Below are 23662 nucleotides of genomic sequence, written 5' to 3' on the forward strand. Positions count from 1 at the left end.
CTTAACTTTTTGAGTCCATTTCAATATTTCATTCTCCCTTTCCAGTTATTGTTAGTTCTTCTTTCTTATATCCTTGTTCACTCCGCTCGGGAGCATATGGCCTCGACAAGACTCCTCCATCGTACACGGTTCAACGGATTGTTGTTTTTGCGCCGTCCATGTGATGTCGGCATCTGCCAGTTCGCACAACGTCGACTTTCGCCAAGTGCTCTTTGGCAGTCTGCTATAATAGGGCAGCCGAGGTAGCAGAAGCTTTCGACAAATTCCACCGGACACCCATCAAGCATTATAGGTCTTGCTTTATTGTGATTGGCTCTCATAGTATTCGTCTGGGCGATGTGGCTCTCTAGTCTGAGAATGCGGGCTAGCGTGACTAGTCTGTCCGCCTTCGCTTGCATATCAGTGAGCGTGTGATACTGTGAGGAAGGAGGTAGATGTCATCGGCGAAGTTCAGGTCCTCAAGATATCTGGTGAAACTCCATACGATGCCTCTTTTGTGCAAGATCAATTGGCTCATAACGTCATCTAGGATGATGGCGAAGAGAAGGGGCAATAGGGGAATAGGTGCCTTGGTGGTGAATAGGTCGCTGATGTTGCCGTTATGGAGCACTGCCAGTTCGGAGTTATCATAAAGAGCTCTGATAAGGCGTATTATTTTATTTCTACTCAACACCAGCCATGTTGAGTCTCGTCTAATCGTTTCTATTCCAGTCTTCTAATTCGGTATATGACTGCAGTTTTCCGGACGTAGTCTGCTTTTTCCGCTCGTCTCTAACTTCTAACTTTGTTAGTCAGTCTCTACTCTGTCCGCCTTCAGGCTACTTACCGCATATACAGACCCTAGTTCCACGTTTTCTATCACTTTAACTGGTCTACTTTGTGATCTGTTGTTTTCTTGCTTTTTGTGCCTGGTTCCCCTAGTTTGCTTTTAAATTTAATAATAATAAAATAAATTAAAACTCATTCTGTGGCTCAGTCTGTAGCTGGAGTTTTCCCCCGTCTAGTTTGACTGTGCATCTGATCTCTGCTTACTTAGCCTATTGAAATCTCTAGTGCAGTTTCCACTCTGTCAGCCTTCTGGCTACCTATTGCTGGGATCTGTGTTCTGCATATTTTTTCACTACTTTCTAGTTTTATAATCTGCGTGGTTCCTTGTCGTCCGTCTGCATAATTTTTGACTTTTTAGAGTGTCTTTAGCCTAGCTAGCTGCTCTAGCTACCTGCTTCCGAAGCTGTGTTTTACATTTTTCTGCTAACTGGCTTGTAAGCCAAGAGGCACCGTTAACTGTACTCTTTAACGTATCGCATACCTGAACTGCGTAAAGTTCTTGTCTATAGTGGGCTATGTCTAGACTCTAATCTGCTTAGACAAATCAAATATCTCAATTGGGGTTACTTCGTATTCAATTAGGTCCTTTGGGTCTGTGAGTTATCTGGCCGCCTATCGATAAAGCTAAGACTCCACACCAAGCGTTACATGTGAAATGACTTTCAACGCTTCACTCATCCGGGAGATCTTATGGGCTGAATAAAACGCTTATAGCAATTGTACTTAGAGTTTTTGGTGCTGCTTAAGGTCTTCGATCTGCATATTCCTGTCGATCGGTATACGATGAGGCTTGGACATAGATTTACAAATAGAAAAAAAACGGGATTTCGGACTTCCTATAGTGAGTCCTATGGCTTTTTGGGTGATAGCTGACCCAACTATATGTTTCTGTCCTGGTGAGCATGGGCCAGTTTGCATAAAACCTGAATAGGCACTAAACTATAAGCCAAACTTTGATCTATCCTCAAACTGTTTATGCGGACTATCTTCTTCGCTAGTGACGTTTTTGGTTTCGGTTGGCTGTCTATCTAATTATTGATTTGCCTGGATATTTTGCCTCCAATCATTATTCTCGGATATGTGTTTGTCCCGAATTCGTTTTTGTTTGCATTGTATTACCTCCTTCCCTGTTCTCTAATGACTACTTTGCTCTTCGTTCCGGTGTGTCACCTGCAAAGTTTTCGACCTTGGGTTGGTAGTCTCCTTCTGGTATGGCATTCCTTAATCTGTTTTATATTCAGATCGTTCAAATATTGTCGTGTCGAGACTCTGTAATGAGTTTTTTGTTATTTATATTGCGTCTGACATCAATATGTGGTTTGACTACATAGTCCATCACATAGATCAGGACATAGGTTTCATAAGTTTTCAGCTCTCTTTCATTTGTGCTTCCTATGACCTTTGATGTGGGCTGTCTTCTGAGCCTGATATCTTTGCAATTTTCACTCTGTTATATCGCTTTTTCCCAGATACCTACGACTTAGTTCACTGTTTTGTAACCAGGGTAGGATACAAATCGAAGTAAGCGAATATTTCATAGAGCTTGAAGAATCAGCGTCGATTACAAAATTAGCACTGGACTTACAAAATTCCTTGTCAGTCTCAAACACTCAGTGTCTTATTTCGTTTGAGGCAAGTAAATCGGGATGAATAATAAGCAATCCCCGAGTTGTAATGAACTCCCATGAGTTTATTGCTCGCTGTGATTTATCAGACGCCAAGTTCAATATGAAAAAAAAAAAAACTTTCCATTGAACTTCGAACAAAACCCAACAAAATAGAAGGTCGTTGCCCCCATTTTTCAAACAGAAAATCAATAAAGAAAAATATATCTTATCCACTATGCAAGCTAGTTTGCCAAAATAAATTTTATTGCAACTCAAAGGTACACAAGTACAAAATTAAAGCAGTCAAATGGAAAAAAATCAATATGCTCGAGAAAGAAAAAAACTTGAGGAAAAACCGCCAACTGCCAAATTCATTGCATATGTAGAACAAATTGAAGGGCGCCGAGCGAGGAACGAAGACGAGTAGGCAACGGAAGTGAAGAAAGTCAAGGAAGTTGAGAGCAATTGCAGGCAAACCGAAATGAATGCATACTTACAGGCGCACCAAAGCATAAGTTAAGAAAGTTACTTATGCAAACAGGCAGATGGAAGGAGAAGAGAAGAAAAGAAGAGAGAAGCTAGCGCAGGAGTGAAAGAAGTACCAAAACTAGACAAATTTACAGTTAGACAGTGCAACAAATGCACAAAAAGCCAGCCAACCAGACAAACAGATAGCGAAGAAACGCAAGCAACTATGGTAACACACAAAAGTGTACCGACACAGATCGACAGGAGACGACTTAAATAACGGCAGACATTATGACGACAGTTCGAGCAAAGTTTGCGGCAATATACAGCCACGACAAAAGGAAGAGCAACGGCAAAATAACAGGAGGGAAGAAGTAAAAAAGAGAAAGAAAGAGAGAGATAGAGGCTGTTAGTTAAAAGCATGGCATCAGGATGTTCACCACACACACACACACACAAACAACTCGCCAAATTTAGGAAGGCAGACAGACACGGATGCAATGACAGAGTTAGCGGCAAGCGCCACTGACACAATTGCGGCGGTTCAAGGGTGCGACTGGCTAAGTGACCGACTAACTGCCAAAATGGCTAACTGACAACGACTGTCTTTGGCGCTGACTCACTATTGCAATGCCATCCAAACATACATCCCGAGTAAGTCAGCGTTGTAGCAGCCAAGCTGTGTCATCCTGCTGGCGGAAGTCAGCTAGCCAAGTCGTTGCAACCAACACTCAGCGCCGCCACCGCCCCAGCTACACAGTCAACCCATGGTAGTTATGTTCATACTAATATATGTAATATAGGGGAGCGGGTGGGGGGAAAGGACAAAAGTCATGCAGCTTCAGCAAGTTGCAACAGTCTGTGAGTTTGTTGACTTTGCGGTTGAAAGCGCATTTTATTTATTTTTCTTTAAATTTTTTGTTATTATTATTATTATTATTGTTATTGCCTTTTTCGTTTTTCATTCTCCGTTCTTCGTTTTTCAATTTTGCTACGCAACACGGAAATGACAGTGTGGAAGTTTGCCAAAAAATCGCTAGAAATAACATAACATACACTACATAAGCAATCATTGGTGCAAGTGTGTGTGTGTATGTGGCAGAATTTTTGTTAGAATTTATGTGCGCAACATAGAGGCACTATGTTGCATGTGTGTGTATGTGCAATGAAGGATGCAGGAAAGGGCTATATTTTTGGTTCGTTTGTCAGCGCCAACTGGTGGCAAAAGTGAATGAACTCAGGCGACGGCATTTTTTCTTTAACTGAACTGCATTGGTAGTTGAGGTGGTCGGGAGGCGATTGCGGAGCAGTGATATTTATTATTTTCAAAGTGAATCAGAAGTAGCAAATTTATGAGATTTAATACTGCAATTTATTGATGCTTAAAATTTTATAATCTTTTTTTTTCTTTTTGGACTATTGGCAATGCTTCAGAAACTAGGCATTATGGCTTGCAATATTCGAACCGCTGTTCTATGAAGTTATCACTAGCTTATTTAAGAAGAAAAGAACTTTTAAATCAACCCCTGTTCTTATTCTGCGACCCTTCGCGATGATCTGGTTTTCTTTGAAAGATTTCCCTGCAACCTTAAGCCCTTTCGTGGCAGAAAAACACTCAGAGATTTGCCATTGTCTGCTGAGGAGCGTCCGCTTTAAGAAAACAAATTTTCTGACATTTGATGCTTCTTGCCTACTTTGGGTTCCGATTTTGAGTTAATTGAATGGCAGTTACATTTTTTATATTACTATTTGGTTATATGCCAACCCCGTTCGGCTGTGACGATCTGTTATTGGTGTCTTTTTTTTCAAGCGCAATGCATTTCAGAAGCCTGTTGAGAAGTACACGGTTGTGCTAGGCAAAGAAATGAATGAAATGAATAGCACTCACTTAAAGTTATAAAAAATGTTAATAATTTGTAGAAGGTTAATCAAAGATCTGAAAAAACTTATTTCTCATTACAATTCACATTCGCAGCACGTTGCACAACTTCAAACAAAGAGGGCGATAAAACATTTTTTGAAATAAAGTCTAGTACTAACTCCACAGCCATGAAATTTCGCCAACAACATGCATTTGGTTTACCGTCAAATGTTGCCAGCAACATTGATTACCAAATGAGGGCAAGCGTCAAATTTTTGAGCAGCGCCCAGAAGCAATTGGGAAATTTTGGTACGAAAAGTGCTTTTAAACAAATTAGCGCACATATACAGGGCCCGCCATCTATCGTTACGGATTTGAACTAGGTATTATTTGAAGAATGGTAACACTTAGCTGTCATCTGATTTGACAGAAAATTAGTTTTATTCTTCCGCTGAACGAAAATGGTTGTGTATACGCTCAAAGAACGCTGGGAAATATTGCGACATTACTTTGAAAATCATGGTAATGTTGCAGAATGTGTACGAATGTGTACTTGAAGAGGATGAAGACTTTTACCGAAAAACCATTTTTTCGGATGAAGCTCATTTCCATCTCGACGGGTATGTTAACAAGCAAAATTGCCGCATTTGGGGCTCAGAAGACCCGCACGCACTCGAAGCAAAGCCGATGCATTCACAACGAGTCACTGTTTGGTGCGGATTTTGGTCGAGAGGCATCATTGGTCCATTTTTCTTCGAAAATGAGCGAGGAGTGGCCGTAACCGTCAATGGAGAGCGTTACCGGGCCATGTTGAACGAATTTTTGTTCCGAGAAATTGAAGAGGAGGATATTGGTGGCATTTGGTTCCAACAAGATGGCGCTACTTGCCACACAGCGAATGCTACGATCAATCTTTTGCGCACTGTCTTCGAAGATCGCATTATCAGCCAAAATTCTGATATCGTTTGGCCGCCCCGGAGCTGCGATTTGACGCCGTTGGATTATTATCTTTGGGGTGCCGCACAGTGGTTTCTGGGCGGAAAAAATTCCAAATAATGAAAATTAACAAAAATATTTTAAAAAATTTTTTCTGAATAGCTAATTTAATGAGGTTCCTGAAAAAAAGAAATTCATTTATTTATATGATATGTGCTGCGCAGGAAAAATCGCCAAAGTTGTACTATTGCTGGCAGCAGGTTTTTCTGAATATTTTTCATAAAAGGTTGATTAATAAGTTCCTTAGCTGGATGAACAATATTTAAAATCTTTTATGATTTTTATATTAGGTATGGATAGTACCTTAGATAGAATATATAATATCGTTCCTCCAGTTATCATGGTCTTAGTAGAACATAAATCAGTTAATCGAAAGAAAATATGTAAAAGAGTATGCGATTAGGAGGTCTATAAAAAAAGCTCCACTCTTCTCCAAGCTGAGTACTATATTTTAGTATTAAGTACATTCTGCGCAATCAGATAGATGTAAAATCAGCTGCCACCAGCTGCCACCTTGGCCGTTTGAGGTCTTTAAATGTTCGTATTAGCTCAAAATCTTGATGAAATCAATTGTGTTATGTACTGTGTAAAAGCACTTGTTGATGAAATACAAATACTGGTCGAAGTAGCATTTGGAATAATAAAAAAATGTTTTTGAGAATAAAGTTAAGGAGTTGAAATAAATGTCATTAAAAAGTGTAGCCACCGGCGAATCGCAGCGTTATCTTGGAGAGTTCGACAAATATAATTTAGCTGCCTTTATTCGAAATTAGCAAGAAAACATTCTTCTAATTGCATTTTGCTTAATTTCATATTTCATGTAAATAATTTGTTTTACAAGTATATTGTGTACTGGTTAATGAATAAATATTTTCTATCTTATCAAAGTTTCAACCCTGACATTAATTTTTAGCTTTTTAGACAACATTTTGTAATGGGTTCAGTCTCTGATTAATGCAGTTGGATTTACTTTGATGCCATCTTTTTTTGTGTAAGTTCATTGACATACTGCACTTACTAGGAAAATACTCGCTCCTTCTTACAAACCAAACATTCCGTAGATTCTATACGAGTATACTTATTTAAATAATTAGAATTTATTGAATTACTTTATTGAAATGGAAAATTTTTCGATTTCCTATAAAATTTTGTATAAAAAGATCATTGATAATAATCGCGATCTTGATAAATTACAGTTATTCTTTAAAAATACTTACCCTAACGTCAGCGATTCTCAAATTCAAAAAGTTTTATTTCAAATAAAACAGCGATTTTTACCACACTTCAATAAAAAATGGAATACTTGTAGCAGGACAAAAGCCAAATTTGAAGCTAAGTATAGTAGTTGGCTTGAAGGAGTTTTTCACTTCAATTTAGATGTAGAGTGTGCTTCTGTTTCAAAAAAAATTACAAAAAGAGTCGGTAGACCTCAAAAAAAGTTTGAGAATTGCTGTACGCATGCTAAGCGATATAAAATAAGTCAAGTTCGTTCATTATATTCCGATGAGCAAATTAAAAGTGCTGCTAAATCACGCACAAAGGCTCCAAAAATGCACCATATCGACGCTGACAAAGCACTTGCTATATTTATACAAACGGAAATGTCGAAATACCAATACCAAGTTTTGAGACAAGGTTTAAAAAAAGAGGGCCACGATATTCTTCCTCCTTATAGTAAGATTTTGGATGCGAAGAAAAGGTGTTATCCTGAAAGCATGACAATTACGGATACTTCAGCGTCTATTGATTTACAAGAACTTATAGACCACATATCAAAGCGGCTGCTTCATTCGATGACTGAGGATGAAATCGCTGAAATTGACGATGAATCATTAATAATGTATTCTAAATGGGGTTGTGATGGTGCGTCTGGACAATGCGAATACAGCCAAAAACTTGGTGATAAAGAGTTATGTGATTCTAATCTATTTATGACATCAATAGTGCCATTAAATTTGTCCTGTCGAATAAACAACAACGTAGTATGGAAAAACGAACGTCCTTCTTCTACGAGATATTGTCGATGTATCCAATTTCAATTCGCAAAGGAAACCCCTGAAAAGATTCGAGCTGAAAAAAATAGAGTAGACGCGGAAATCGCACAAATACAAGATTCAGTTGTTGATATACGAAATCGAGTTTTTAAAGTTCGGCATGAGTTTTTCTTTACAATGTTGGATGGCAAAACGGCTCAAGCTGTAACCGAAACTCCTGCATCTTCTTCTTGCTTCATATGTCTCGCAACCACATCTCAAATGAATTGCTTAGAAAAAATTAAAGCTCGGCCTATAAATCCTGAAGCTATCAAATTTGGTATGTCTCCTTTACTCGCGCGTATCAAATTTATGGAATACATTTTACATATAGCATATAACTTACCAATAATGTGCTGGAAAACGAATGCCGAAACGCGTCCAATAAAAGAAAAGCGAAAAGCACAAATTCAGAATGAATTTGCGGAGAAAACTGGACTTAGATTAGATATGGTAAAGCAAGGTAAGGGAACTACCAATGATGGCAACACATCCAGGAGATTTTTTGCCAATCCTGCGTTAGCTTCTGAAATAACAGGTGTTAAAGAAGAAATAATTAATAGATGTGCTGTGATTTTAGAAGCAATAACCTGCACAGAACCGGTGGATAGTTGTAAATTTGATAATTATGCATATGATACTGCAAAAATGTTAGTCGCCAACTATGGATGGTATAACATGCCATCATCAGTACATAAAGTATTATTGCATGGTAAGCAAATAATTGAAAACTGTACATTTTCTGTTGGCGCGCTTTCTGAAGAAGCTCAAGAATGTAGAAACAAGGATTATAAACGCTATCGGAATCTGCATACAAGAAAGTGTGATAGGGTTTCAACAAATGAAGATGTTATGCACATGATGCTGCTATCATCTGACCCTTTTATCAACAAATTAAGACCGACTCCAAAAAAGAAATTTCTTATTTTAAGTGATGAGGCAAAAAACTTGTTACGCGATATTAACAATAACGAATAAAGTAATAATATTCGTTTTTTTCTTAAGGAATAATAATACCTTTTCATAATGATTTTTTATTATCTTTATAAAAAAATCTTTTTAAAATAAAACACAAAAACAAAAAAATATTAGTAGTGCTAATTAACGCCATATTTACTAAAACCATTTGAAATTAAACTTAATTTTTGAAATTATGATTTTCTTTAAACTTTTCTACTGCGACTAGATTTAGTACATAAGTTAAAACATAAAAAACAATAATGCAATTGAGTTTTATTTATTTTTAGCAATTAAACGACCTTTGGGTCACTTCAACCCTGACAAATAAGCAGTTAGAAGGGTTAACAATTTATTTTTACGAGTTTGAAATCCGTTTTTATTCTTATTCATAATAGAAAAAGGACAAGTTTTTGTAAAATATTATTTTCAATTCCGTAGTTTTTCAAAACTATTTAGAATTTCCAAAATTTTTTCTAGTTTTAGCTTAGACATTTTATGAATTTTCAGTGTACCAATTTTCAGCTCATTCGGACTATCCGTTTGCAAGATATTGAATTGTTTCCGCTTTTCGTCGATTTAGAACCACTGTGTGCCGTCAAAGACCAGTGTTATGCCAACAAACCAGCAACAATTGATGCATTGAAGACCAACATACGCGATGTCATAGCTGAAATACAGCCGCATACAATCGAAAATGTGTTGAAAAATTGGACCGATCGTATGGGATGGTGCATGGCTAGCCGAGGCAGCCATATGAATGAAGTTGTGTTTCATCATTAACCGGAAGGATTGTACTTCAAAATAGAAAAAACAGTTTGGAAAAATATTGAGTAGTTTCTTTTTTATAGCATTTTTAATTCCGTAAAGTTATTTGGCGGACCCTTTACTTGTATTATATATTGATACAAAAATATATAAAGAAGATTTACTTAACTCTTTGGGAAGACGTTTCACTTAAAAATGTCATATCTTCCTGTAAATTTTAAATAGATATGAACAAATGTTGCGGTCATCATGTTGCTGGCATGTTGCGCGGTGTTTTCACGACGTTAACTGAATACTACTTTGCCCTGAGATACATAAGAAATTTCAAGCATATTTCACGGCAATGCAATTTATGTGGGTTTTGACAGTCATTTCACGTGAAACGCGAACTTGCAGTATGCTTAGCATAGAAAATATTTATTCAACATTTATGCAGATAGCCTACCGAAAGAAAATAGGTGTTGCTACGAAACATTCACTACATGTTGCACAATGTATGGCAATACATTTTTTCAAAATAAATTTTAACATATGAATATAACGTTCGTGCGGATAATCTACGGAATTTCATATTCCTAGATAAAATAATGGATGATGCTTAGCTATATTCGCAAAATGCTGCCCAAGATATTGCTCTACTTTGCACAACAAAGCGGCTATATATTTTCTCGAAATAAATTACAATTACATAAATAATTTAATATTTGCACAGCTAATCCACAGAATTTCGTGCTCTTAGATAAAAAAATAAATGTTGATCTGCATTCTTCGCAACATGTTTCGCCATTTCAAGGAAATTAACGCACTCTGCGATTTGCATCCACCAAATGAAATTATATAAAAACAAGTGTATCATGTCCAATGAAGCTGCTGAGTGTAGTTAAAAAACAATAATTTTCTGAGAAAAATTATGCAAAACAATTTTCATAGAAAAGTAGTGTAGTTCGCCACTTTTATCTCTCTTTCATTCAAAAAGAAAACAAGAACAACAGCAAAATAATAAATAAAAAATATTTGCTGAATTGACATGAGATTGCAATCAGCATCGAATGCAAAACGTGACCGAACTCTATTGAAATGAATCGAAGTAAAATAAATGAAAACATATAGCCAAAGCAAGGCGGGGAGGGAGATTTCCTGACAACTCACCAATGCTCAAGCTGAAATGTTGCTTGCCATGTAGCGAGCTTAAATGGAGCGGATTGCGAGGAAGTGAATGAATGAGTAGCTGCTTGCAATTCGAGAAAAGAGAAGGAAAACAGAATGCAAGTGAAGTTAGAAGAGCCACGCTGCTGTGCATTGCAAATACCTAAAGTGAGCTGTTTGGTGCGCAAAGAAGAAGAAGAATAATGAAGGAGTAACAAATAACTGTTATGCAAGAACTGTTGATGCAGATCAATGCAATTGCTATGGATGAAAAGAAGATATTATTCGTATTTAAATACTAAAAAAAATTATTTGGTCCGAAAGAGAAATTTAGTATAAGGAAATATTGGATGGTTGTTGTTGTTGTTGTAGTAGCAGCATATGCGTTCCCCATACATGTGCTAGAGGAATGCTGCTGGAGTGATCATTTTCGACCGGATATAAATCCGGGTCGTGTCGGTGGCGTAGAACCGGCTGTCGTGGGAAATAAGGTATGCAAAATCACTTTTTTCCCCAAATTTAATTTCATAAAAAACATCCGAGGTAAAATGGCAATTAGACGCAGAGGCAGCCAAGTTTTCTGTAGCAAGGAAGTAAGAGCCAAGATGCCTAAATCTTAGCCTCACGAGATCAGGGTAGCTAAGAAGAAGGTGCTGAAATGATTCCACCTCATCTTGCATACATCCGACGCAAAAAGAGCCCGAGGTAATTCCAAGTCTCACAGCATGCACACCTCGCTGATAGTGTCCTGTAAGAACACCCACGAAGTTGGAGAGCTGAGATTTTGTCAACCTCAGAAGATCGCTCGAGCGCCCCCAATCCGCACGTGGCCAGATGGATTTCGCGACCTTAAAAATTTGGTTAGTTGACCAGTACTCGCTGAGTTGGTGCAATTCCCATCTTTACAGGAGCAGACCGCAGGTTGTTAAGGGGATCCCAATCCTCTCCCTTCGCGGGGAAATCACATGTTCCTTGTATGTGATCAGGAAACCAGATGAGCCTTGTGTCAAAGAATTCGGATGCAATCGAAAGTGAAGCCAGGCGTTCTCTAACCAGTTTCGCATGCGCTATCATCGACCGGAGGGCCCTGATTTCCGCATGATTGTCGGAGTAGACTTTTGAGTATCCGCGACTCTTTGAAATCGTTTTCCACCGCGTCTATGAATCGACTCATTGTTCTGCCTTTGCCCATCACGTCCTTAACTTTCGTGTCTTGGCTTTCATAAATAAATAAATAGTAAAGCATCTAAAACACTGATAACATCGAATTGGATATGAATTTAAATTCAAGTTAGTTTTTCAACCGTTAGCAGTAAACTTATTTGATTGAACCTGGTGCTAATTGCTTTCAGACTTAAGGGTTAGCAGAGACGATCCATTTTAGGCCCTTAGCAGAAGTTTCTTCTGCAGGCCAGATTTTCCAATATTAAGATCTCGGATCCCTTCTAAGTTCATTTTGACTCTCAAGCTGTCAAGAACACATAATAGCTCTTCCAGGCTTCACAAAATGGACTTTCGCTCACTCAAACTCGGGGTATTAAGCGGATTGTTGAAGAGTCGCAATTTAAAGCTGAGACGTTCGCTCAGCAGTGTGAATGGTCATGCATAATAAGAGAAACTCTCTCATTTATGTGTTTCTTTCATATTTCAATATCGGGCCCCAAACTTAACGCGGGAGCGCGTTCTGTGGGAGTTCATTTTCAGCAATATTTTTGTATAGAAATAAACTCCTTTCAAGGCAGATGCCAACTTACAGTCACAGTTGAGGTGTGCCTACCAATGTTAGTTTCGAGGATTCATTTCAACTTGCTTGTTAACCTATAGTACTTTTTTCTTAGATTAAAAACTCAGTTGAGGTATTTATAGAATTAGTCAAGAGTCTCTTCTTCTCTTTTAAGCCTCAAATCAACTCACAAAAAAAACCAACAAAAAAGTTCCAAACAAATTTCTTAGAGCTAAATAAGTAAATATAAATTGCTCTGCGCCTTCCTTGACGCTTTATAGTGATTACAATAAGCGCAAACATATACATGCAGTATACACATTACAACATAAACCCGATAATGCTTGTCACTCTCACTCACTTTCTTTGCTTCTCACATCTCCACTCGCCAGTTTACTTAGTCATATTTCCTTCTCCTTCCTTTGCTTAGCAACTCAAATGCAATTGTTATTTCAATTTATTTTTATTGTTTATTAGCTTTGGAATTGTTGTACGCGCTCATATTGTAAATGAGAGTGAAATTAAAATGAGCACACATACACACATGCTTAGATGCTTAGAAGAATAAAAAATTATAAAGATTAGCACTCTTATTGGATGAGAGCTACGCCTGGCGTATTATTAGCAATGTACCAAAAACGACAACAAAAACAAATATTAAACAATAAAAATTTGTGTGCATACTTTTGGTATGTATGCGCTCCCACATATACACAGATACATAAAAATTCGAATGGCTCTCAGTTGAATACAACGTAACCACGTAGGGTAGTTAGTTACTTGTGCAAGGAAGTAGTCAGAGAGGAGATAGCAAGTACAAATACAAGGGAAGCAAGATGATAACGAGTTGAAAGGGATTAATTAGAAAAATGAAAAGGAAGATGTTAGAAATCATTATAATAGCACAGTCTGAAAGTTATAGGGTAGAAATAATTGGGAACAAAATGTAATCCCATTTTTTTGAAAAGTTGCTAAGCATATTTGCATGAGCCCAAACAAAAGAATTGTAAGAAGTTATTGGATAAAAATATTTTATTACTAAAGATATTTGAAAATCGAGTTGAGTTGAGATTACATGTCGAAGTAGTTTTGGGAACATTTTTCATAAAAAAAAAATTGTTATAGGTAATTGAATTGTTAAGCTTGCAAAAATTGTTCACCCACTCCACAGTCGTGAATGTTTTCATTAAACATCATAACAGCTTTATTGCTATTATAAGTATAAGTGGTCAGTTCTGTCTTAGCCATAGCTTGGGATCCAGTTAATGATAAAACTACTTAAAATTAATTTATTTTAATTTCATCTCTTGCGTTGTATCATGTTTTGCATATTCGTGGTTCGTTCTGGAAAATTATTTCATTACGAAGGTTGTTGTTTTTTTACAGGCGGTAAACTTTTTAATTCGAAACACTATTTTCTATGACAGCAGATCTCGAGCAACGCTCTGTATTTGTTTAAGACTCTTTGGCTTGGCATCATCATAAATATACTCTCCCTGGGGCACAAAATTGATGGAGGATTGCTTTCGCGAAATGAATCCGTGAGCTGCCGACATTGTTTATGCCACTTGACTAATACGGAATATATTCTATGGGTGTATGCAAAGTCTTATGCCAACTTCGATAAACCAGAAACACCTGAGGACGTGGAAGCTAAAATTCGTCGTGTTATTATCGAGAAGCCGGCTTATTTAAAAGCAAGTGTTTGCGAAAAATGGATATTCAGTTAGGTATTCAGAAGCCCGAAAAACTAATGATTTTAAAAAACTTGTTTTTACTAGTCAATTGCTTAATTTTACCACACTAAAAACATATAGCGGCCTCAGAAAATACTTTTGAGATTTTCGAGAAAAAGACCTACAATTAATTGCTTAAAAAATAGAAAATTTGAAAAAAAAAAATCCTTCGATCAGGCACGCGTTTTTTATGTTTTCCAAAAGCAGTATACATTTTATTGAAATCTACCAAGCGGTTTTTAAGTTACAGTGATCACCAGTTCAAAAAACATAGTTTTGAAAGCATTCAAAGTTTTGCGAACGCTCCGGAGTGCCCGAGCGCCCTCTGTTAATAGTTGAATAACTCGAAAAGTATTTGTCGGCCTAAGCCCTATTGAAACATAAAATTTTAATTTAAAATTTATTTTGAAGTATTTCAACTATTTTTTTATTTAGTTTTTATTTTTAATTAAAACTAAATTTTAAATTATTTTCATTAGCTTTTATGTATTATTTTTATTATACTAAAGTTTATTTGAGATTATTTTACTCAAGTTTATTTATTTTGTTTTAATTTATTTTACCTTCAAATTTATTTTAAATTAATTGACTATAATTTTATATTATTTTCTATTTTATTTCATTTTAAATTTTAAATAATCTTACTTGATTTTTATCTTGTTTTATATTATTTTATATTATTTTCTTTTATTTATATTTTACATATTTTATTATTTTTCAATTATTTTTATTTTTTCTTTCATATATTTTAGTTAATTTTACATATTATTTTTACTTAATTTTCTTAATTTATTCATTTTTTTATATTTTATTTTATTAAATTTTTCATATAATATTTTTATTTAATATAGTTTTTTATATTACTCAAATTATTTAAACGAGTCTTTATTTTATTTTATTTTTTTGTACTAAAACTTCATAATTTTTTTTTTTATTTATACATTTTACATTATTTTATTTTTATTTTGAGTTGGTTGGTTGGTTTAAGGATGACCCCGCATCGGAGTGCCACATAGACCGCAAGTTGGGTCCGTTGTGTTGCCCTAGAGCTCATTATATTATATGATTTCCCCACCTAACCGAGATTTTTATTATAGATTTTGGTCAAAGATATTAATTCGTTTCGAGAATTTAATGAGAAATTTGATTTTCAGGTCCGAGAGTACAGCTAGATTGTCAATTGTTCGAGAGCCTAGAAGAGCAAGTCGACTTCTGGTTAGGCCGGGACAACTGCACAGCAAATGTCTGCTCGATACTTGCTCATCTTCGTCCTCGCAGTATCTGCACAGGTCGTTTTGAGAAGCTTCGAGCCAACGTGCATGAGTGCCCAAACGGCAGTGGCCGGTGATAAGAGATATTATATGCCTTAGTTCGTATTTCGAAAGACTTATAAGGGTTGTTGTCTGTTTCAGATTGTAGGATGGCCAGATTTGTCTGGTCGTAACGCAAGTAGTTTCCACTCGCCACCTCCGATCAGCAATGCTGTGAAATTCGCGATCAATGATCATTTCACATGTTGAGAGCGGAATGTGGATTGTGGGTAAGTTACTAACATTTGATTGCGCAGCTCCAGCTCTTGCGAGCTCATCAGCTTTGCAGTTACCTTCGAATCCACTGTAACCCGGTATCCAGATAACTTGGACAGAATTCTAAACACTTATTTCGTTAAGAGTTAAGAGATAAGAGACAGGATCGAACCACATCTGAGTGGGTATAAGAGGAGCTGAGTGCTCGAACGGCCGCTTGACTGTCGGTGAAAAAACGGATATCCTCTAGTAATATTATCTTTTCTAAGATAGTTTTCGCAGCATACCAGATAGCGCATACTTCCGCTTGGAATACGCTACAGTAGTCGGGTAATCTAAATGATAGATTGATGTGAGGAGAATTGGAAAAGATTCCAAATCCCACTTTGCCGTCTTGTTTTGAACCATCTGTATATATAATCAGAGGGACATCGATTTCGGTTAGATTTGTCTTCCATTCTTCCCTAGTTGGGAGTGAACAGGAGAATAGCAAGGGTGGTGATGGAAGACTTACATGATAGTCTATGTCGGAAGAGATAACAGTGTTCCTGTTCAGTATGGCCGAATGGCCAAGATACTTATTCCATTTCGATATAGCATTCATGCGTGTCGCTGCTTTCGCTGCAATCGCTTTGCCAGCCAGATCGCTAGGGAACATGTGAAGCAACGTATTTAGAGCCTTAGTAGGTGTTGTACTTAAGCATCCTGTTATCAGGAGGCAGGGTATTCTTTGGACTCGATCAATTGTGGCTACTCTACACCGTTTTTCGAGTGCTGTCCACCATACAACCACACCGTAGAAGAGTATCGGTTTGATGATCGAGGTATATATCCAATAAATGATCCGAGGTGAAGAACCCCAGGTTTTGCCTATAGCTTTCTTACAAGTATAAAGAGCTATGAAAGCTCTTTTACATCTGTTTTCAATGTTCAATTTCCAACTCAACTTCCTATATAGAATAACTCCTAGATATTTAGCTGAATCAGATAGGAGTAATGATTCCCCTTTTAAAGTTATTTTTTGCAGTGGAGGAGATTGTTGTTTCCTATTGAAGAGAACAAGATCTGTCTTTGCTGGATTCGCATTTAGTCCGCATTCGGTGCACCATTTTGACAGAATATTGATTGAGCGTTGCATGAGCTCGGTGAGGGTACTCAGGTGTTTGCCTCACACGCAGAGAGCAATAATATCTGCATATGCTACAGCCTTGCAGCCTGCTTTTTCGAGATTTCGAAGCAAACGGTTTACAGCTAGATATCAGAGAAGGGGTGAAAGTACTCCGCCTGGAAGAGTGCCTTTGACGACGTACATTCTCATGCGGCTTAACCCAAGCTGTGAAGTGATTATTCTATTTTGCAGCATTTCTTCGATCATCTTTCGGATGGAGTAATTAATACCCAATTTTGCAATATCAGACAAAATAGCGTTGGGTTCAATATTTTTAAAAGCACCTTCTATGTCCATAAATGCGACAAGAGAGTAATCCTTATTGTGAAGGGAAGTTTCCACTGTTTGCACCAGTGAATGAAGTGCCGTTTAGTCGATTTCCCTTTAGTGTAGGCTTGTTGTGCCTCAGAGATCAACTTAGTATCAAGTTGGGTTTTGTTTTACTCATCTAAGACTTTTTCAAAAGCCTTTAAGCAAAAGGAGGTTAGGCTAATGGGCCTGAAATCGTTTGGTTTGCAGTGTGAAGGTTTCCCCGTTTTCGGAACGAATACTACCTTCGATTTTTTCCAAATTGTCGGAAGGTAGGAGAGATTTAAACACTTGTTATTTTGTGTTAATTTTTATTTCGAACTTATTTTGAAGAATTTTATTTATTTTTCTAATAGCCTTTTAAAATTTCCTTTTAAATAACGTTTTGTTGTTGATAATGTTTTTTTTTAATTTTCATATTATTCGTAAATATATTTTAATTTATTTTACGGAATTTTCTATAATATTTTTACTTTATTTCATTATATTTATATTTTATTTTAAATTATTTTATTAATTATTTTTTTTAGTTTATTTTTTTTTTTAACTTAGTTTTAACTTAATTTTATTTTGTTTTTATTTTATTTTATTTTATTTCATATTGTATTTAACTCTATTTTAAACAATTATACTGAACTCTTTTATGCAATTTTTTCTTCTTCTTTTTAATTCTCTCTTGTTTTTAAATTTACTTAAACAATCTCGCTTAATTTTTTTAATTAATTAAATTTCACTTTAAGTTACTTAATATTTAATTTAATTTCACTTAATTTCATATCATTTTAAAATCCCATTTCACCTCATTTTATTTCTATTCATCGTGTTCCGATCCATTTCTTTCCAATAAATCATTAAAATTCCGTTCCCCTTCCAAACTAGTTTCCTCCCAATCCATTTGATTCAAATCATTTTCATTCCGCTTGGCTTGAATGCTTTCGCCTTCTTTCAAATCGCATTCCATTCTTTTCGCAAATTCGAAATAAGAGTAAAAGAGAAAATTATATAGGTCAAGCAAGTAATTGCCTTGGAACCAGCCGAGTTCGCTAACGCAACTACATACACATTCAGGTATATGGCACACCAACAATAATGTAATTGTGCTGCCGCTAATGCGTTGTTAGCGTTAAGTGATAAACGTGTCTCCGCGGGCAAATTAAATATAAAAGCTTTCTCTCCATTAACAGCTAAAAAAAAAAAGGAGAGCTTACTAAAAGTGCATAGAAAGTGAAAAAACCCCTTGCATGTATGTATGCGGCAATACCCATGAGTACGCAAGTAAATGCTTTCACTTTTCCCTGGAATTCATGCACACACACACATACAGACTCACCAGTATTTGCAAAATGCAATTAGAATTTTATTGTGGAACACCAAAGCAATTTCAGCAAATTCACAAATGCGCTGCTTGTATGAAATGCACCCTCATAAGCTGTTCTATTTAATATTTTTTATTTAACTGAGCTTAACCATTTAATTGACTTCGAAAATGGCTTTTGAAAATTTGGTTCTTCAACTCGTTATGGCTTAAGCTGCCATGAGAAACTTTTGAAGAATTTTCCATATATTTAATAGAGCGAACATCAAATATTTATATGGGATGTACAAAAGTTTTTTCCCGCTACTTGCCCATTTTCGAATAGCTGAAATTTACTTTCTAGCCTTCCTCCCACTTTCCAAAAGAAAAAAAAATAGCAAACACTTCAAAACTTAACTGAGACATAACAAAATATAATCTGAGAATATGAAAAAAATTTCGAAGTTTGAAAATATGGATCTAATAATTTTATGCCGTATTAAAATCAATCCACACCTAGAAAATTGATCAGATAATATTGGCTTAGTATGGCTGAACTAAAATTATCAATAGGCAATATTAGCATTTAACATGTTTTTTAATTTTTTTGTTGTTGTTTTTGCACACACATTTATCTTCAATTTCCTTTTCCACTTGCTGAGCTCACTATAAGTCAATAAATCATATCAGCACTCAAATCGCTGTCACTGTTGTTAACCTTTTTTCAATCATTTCCACCACTTCCACAAACTGCCTCTATCGATAATTTCCAAGCAAGTTGTTAGGCAACAACAAAGGCATGCACGGAAGGCAAAAATAAAATAAAAATGGAGCAAAACCAGCTGCAGACAATGCGGAGTCAAGCGTAAATAATCGTCATCTGCATGAATGTGTATATATGTGAGTGTGTGTGTGTGTGCTCATATCTCTACATATAGCTACATGTCAGGGAATGTTGGCGAAGGCGGAAGCGAAAGCGGACTGTGAGCTGATTTAGAAAAATCAAAAGCAAATATGATGAGAGCCTAATCAGGCGTAATTAATATGAGTAGCTGCACGTGGGCGATGAGGAAGTGGCAGCAGGATGAGATTCTTGTGAGGCGAGAGAGTTCACATAATTTGGGTGCTGGCTTACGAGGAGTATGCGAGTGAAGTCATGTAAAATAGGTAGATGCAGCTACAGAGGAAAAAGGTGGAAAACAAAATATAATATTTAATATGACAATTTAAGTTAAAGGGGCTAAAGAAATGTTGCAATATACTTATAACGTTTTGTAACTTTAAAACACACTTCAAATAGGTCACTTCGTCATTTCAGATCATATTTTACAAAAATTTACTACATTTCTGAGTTATAAGACTCGAAAAACTTGTAAATATGATATATCTTCTGTTTATACTTAAAAATTATTAAATAAAAAATTTAAAGCGATTAAAAAGAAAAATTAAATTTTTTTTCACATAAATTCAAAATTTCAAACAAAAATAAAAATTAATTAATTAAAAAATTATAAAATCCGAAATTAAAAAATTTAAATTTAACAAATTACAAAATTAAAAGCATCAAAAATAAAAAAATTAAATTTTTTTCACATAAGTTCAAAATTTCAAGCAAAAATAAAAATTAATTAATTAAAAAATCATAAAATTCGAAATTGAAAAATTTTAATTTAACAAATTAAAATCGGAAAAGTAAAAAGGAAAAAAAAAATATTTTTAATAAAAAATTAAAAATAACAGTAAATATAAAAATATAAAATGGCTGATTTTTAATAAAATACACTTTTTTTAGGAAATTATTGTCATTTCTCTTTTTTATGATAACATTGGTATGATTCAATTACGCATCGAACAAAATATTGGCCAAATGGCCGCCGCGGCCTCGGCGGCACACCTCCATCCGATGGTCCAAATTTTCGATGACGCTGAGGCATAATTGAGGTTCTATGCCGTTAATGTGCCGAATTATCTCATCCTTTAACTCTTGAATTGTTGCTCGCTTATCGACGTACATCTTTTCTTTCAAATAACCCTAAAGAAGGAAGTCCAACACACACATGATCTTGACACATCACATGATCTTGGCGGCCAATTGACATCCCCTCGACGTCAGATTATTCGGTTATTCGGCCATCAAATTTTTCGCGCAAAAGAGCCATTGTTTCGTTAGCTGTGTAACAAGTGGCACCGTCCTGTTGAAACCACATATCGTCCACATTCATATTTTACAATTCGGCCCATAAAAAGTTCGTTATCATTTCACGATAGCGAACACTATTCACTGCCTGACTGACCTCATTTTGGAAAAAATACGGCCCAATGATGCCGCCGGCCTATAAACCGCACCAAACAGTCACTCTTTGTGGGTGCATTGGTTTTTCGGCAATCACTCTTGGATTATCATTCGCCCAAATGCGGCAATCCTGCTTATTGACGAATCCACTGAGGTGAAAATGTGGCTCAACATTGAAGATGATTTTCTTCGAAAATTGGTCATTCACTGTTGCCATTTCCTGCCACCATTCTGACCATTGACGACGCTTGAAACGACGGCTTTAGCTCTTCAGTCAATTGCACCTTGTAAGCGTATAAATGCAAGTCTTTATGCATAATGTTCATCAACGACGAGCGTGAGAGGTGCAATTGAGTTGAGGTGGACAGCTCTTCAACCACTCTATCGCGAACAGCAGCAATATTTTCTACAGTGCGAGCTGTACGATCATGCAACAGGTGTTTTCACATCTCCTTCAGACCCGATTTGCTCAAACTTTTGCACAAGTTTTCCGGTTGTACGCACATTTGGACGATTAAATTGACCGAAAAAATCACGAAGTGCGCGATATGCATTTTGATTTGAACGCCCGTTTTCATAAGCCTGAATTACTTTAACAGGTTGCTCGATTTTGTATCTTTCCATGGTTCACTTTGAATTAGTCTGAAATTGAAAAATGTTAAATGAAATGCAGGCAAAAACTTTATGTTTAGGTATGGTTTACATTTAACATCAGCCCTTGAAATTTAACCAACATTTAATTGAAAAGAGTTATAAAATAAATAATTTAAAAATTGAAAAATTCAAATATTTAATTCTAAAAGTTAAATAAAAAATTAATTAAAAAACCAAAAATTATTATTATTTATTCCTTGGGATATCTTTAAGTATACAAACAGTAAGAATTAAAAAATGCACGCATAAGCTTGGCAGATGCGCTGCTCTTAATTGAAGTATGGGGCGGAAACTAAAAAAAATTAAATATTAAATAAAAACTTAAAGCATAAATATAAAGAATTAAAAATTACGAAATTGGAAAAATAAAAAATTTAAAAAATTCAAAATAAAATTTAAAACGTAAAACATAAAATTAAAAACTACTAAATTAAAAAGGAATAGATTAAAAAATAAAAAACTAAAATTAAAAAGATGGATGCTGAATAATGACAAAAGTTAAATTCTAAATAAAAAATTAAAAAGTAATAAATTTAAAAAAAATAATGAATTAAAAAATACAAAATAAAATAGCAAATAAAAAGTTTTAGAATGAATAATGACAAAACTAAATTATAAATAAAAAATAGAAAAAATTAAAAAATTAAAGTGGAATAATGACAAAATTAAATTCTAAATAAAATATTAAAACTTAAAATTTAAAAATAAAATATAAAAAATCAAAGCAGGCGAAACAAACTAGAAGCGTCCCTTTCCCGCAAGACACTCAGATATAATTTCGAGCAGCTTGACATTGATCAACCACTACGCGACGCGAGGGTATACCAAAAGTCCTTAAACGATATAAATCGAAAGCCAATATCCACCCCCATCAATGCTCATCCCATAAATGTCTCAATTTAAAATCTACAAGCACCAAACTATTGCAGACGAAGAGCTCCAACTGCCTCATGAAGCTTGCGCTAGGCGGGCACAATTGCGTTCAGAATTTCTCGAAGCAGGTTGAATTTCTAGCCACTCTTATTTTCTCCACCATTCGGTCACGGCGGCCACCGTTTACCAGACTTTACTTCCGCGAAGCAGGATATTTATGGTAGCAGTCCTATACAGCCAGTCAGTGTTCTTCAAAGAAAAACCCACCTGCATTCTACGGTATTTTTGCATGAAAATATATAGCTACAGTTGCTATCTTAATTTCTGCTATTTCTAGCCTTACACCATTTAATAATAGTTTTACAAATTGTGGAATTTTATATTTATCCTTTGGGGCAATTTTTTTTTCATTTGCCGACATAGTCTTCCTATAGACTTATACAAATCGTCCAATGCTGTCCTAGTTTGTTGATCCCTTCCGAAAAATAGGGTTTGTCCAAGTCAGAAAAACAGCCGTCCGTTGCGGCAATCACATCCACTTTTGAATATAATCTTTTTCATGCTGGCCATTTCTTCAAATTGGAGAATAAAGAGTAGTACGAGGAATCCGAAAAAACCAAGTCTGGAGAATAGGGAGGATAATAAACTAGTAGGGACTCTATTTCCATTAATTTTACAACCACAACTGCTGAGGCGTGGGCTGGTGCGTTGTCGTGTTGGAAAACGAAAATCATCCGACTTCCTCGATTCAAACGAATGCCACAAAACAATGCATATACCGATTTGGCTGAAACTTGGTGTGAGTTCTTCTAAGAGATACTACTAACTAAATATAGTCTCGGCATGCGCCAGTTGTGCCATCTCTCTGACTTTGTGTGGGCTTTTCAAACGAACCTTTTACATACTTGAAAGTTGTACATCACGCACAAAAGCACTCTTGCCAGAACTCTACCATGCGTGAATTCTATGCATTTATCAAAACAACCCAGGGAATCATAGTGGATTAAATGCCTTCATTTCTGCTTTCTTCTCTACTTTGTCCACTACAAATAGTAATTCTCTCGGTTCAATAGTTCGGTAAGCAGGAACTTGAATGCATTATCTCACAGAAGCGACTTGCCCATTGGCGAATGTCTTAACGCACACAAAGCATTTCAATTACTTTAGGGAATTTCCGCAATCATTTAAATCTTAAAAAGTCTTTATTTCTCAATAGCCCACAAATCATAACATTTATTTAATTTTTATCCGTTTTTAATTTAATTTGTTGCCAACAATAACCTTAACCTAGAATTATAACAATGAAGTAGCAACTTTCAGTGAAATATTTGCTTTTTTCGGTAAAAAAAATGTAAAAGAAAAACCTAAACAAAAAAAATCTACACACCTCCAAGCTAAATCTCGTTTGCTGCGCATCACTAT

At 35.7% G+C, this 23662-nt stretch overlaps 1 protein-coding gene across 1 annotated transcript in view; it reads left to right on the forward strand.

Moving 5' to 3' along the window:
• Positions 1 to 7475: 7475 nt before the first annotated feature.
• The window catches only part of LOC128867236 (uncharacterized), a 219085-nt gene continuing 202898 nt past the window's right edge, over positions 7476 to 23662 (forward strand). Inside the window, exon 1 of the mRNA XM_054108338.1 lies at positions 7476 to 8505. Coding sequence (XP_053964313.1) covers positions 7476 to 8505 — 1030 coding nt within the window. The remainder of the gene's footprint in view (positions 8506 to 23662) is intronic.

Source organism: Anastrepha ludens, chromosome 6 (assembly GCF_028408465.1).
Source record: "Anastrepha ludens isolate Willacy chromosome 6, idAnaLude1.1, whole genome shotgun sequence".
Classification (NCBI taxonomy): Eukaryota; Metazoa; Arthropoda; class Insecta; order Diptera; family Tephritidae; genus Anastrepha; species Anastrepha ludens.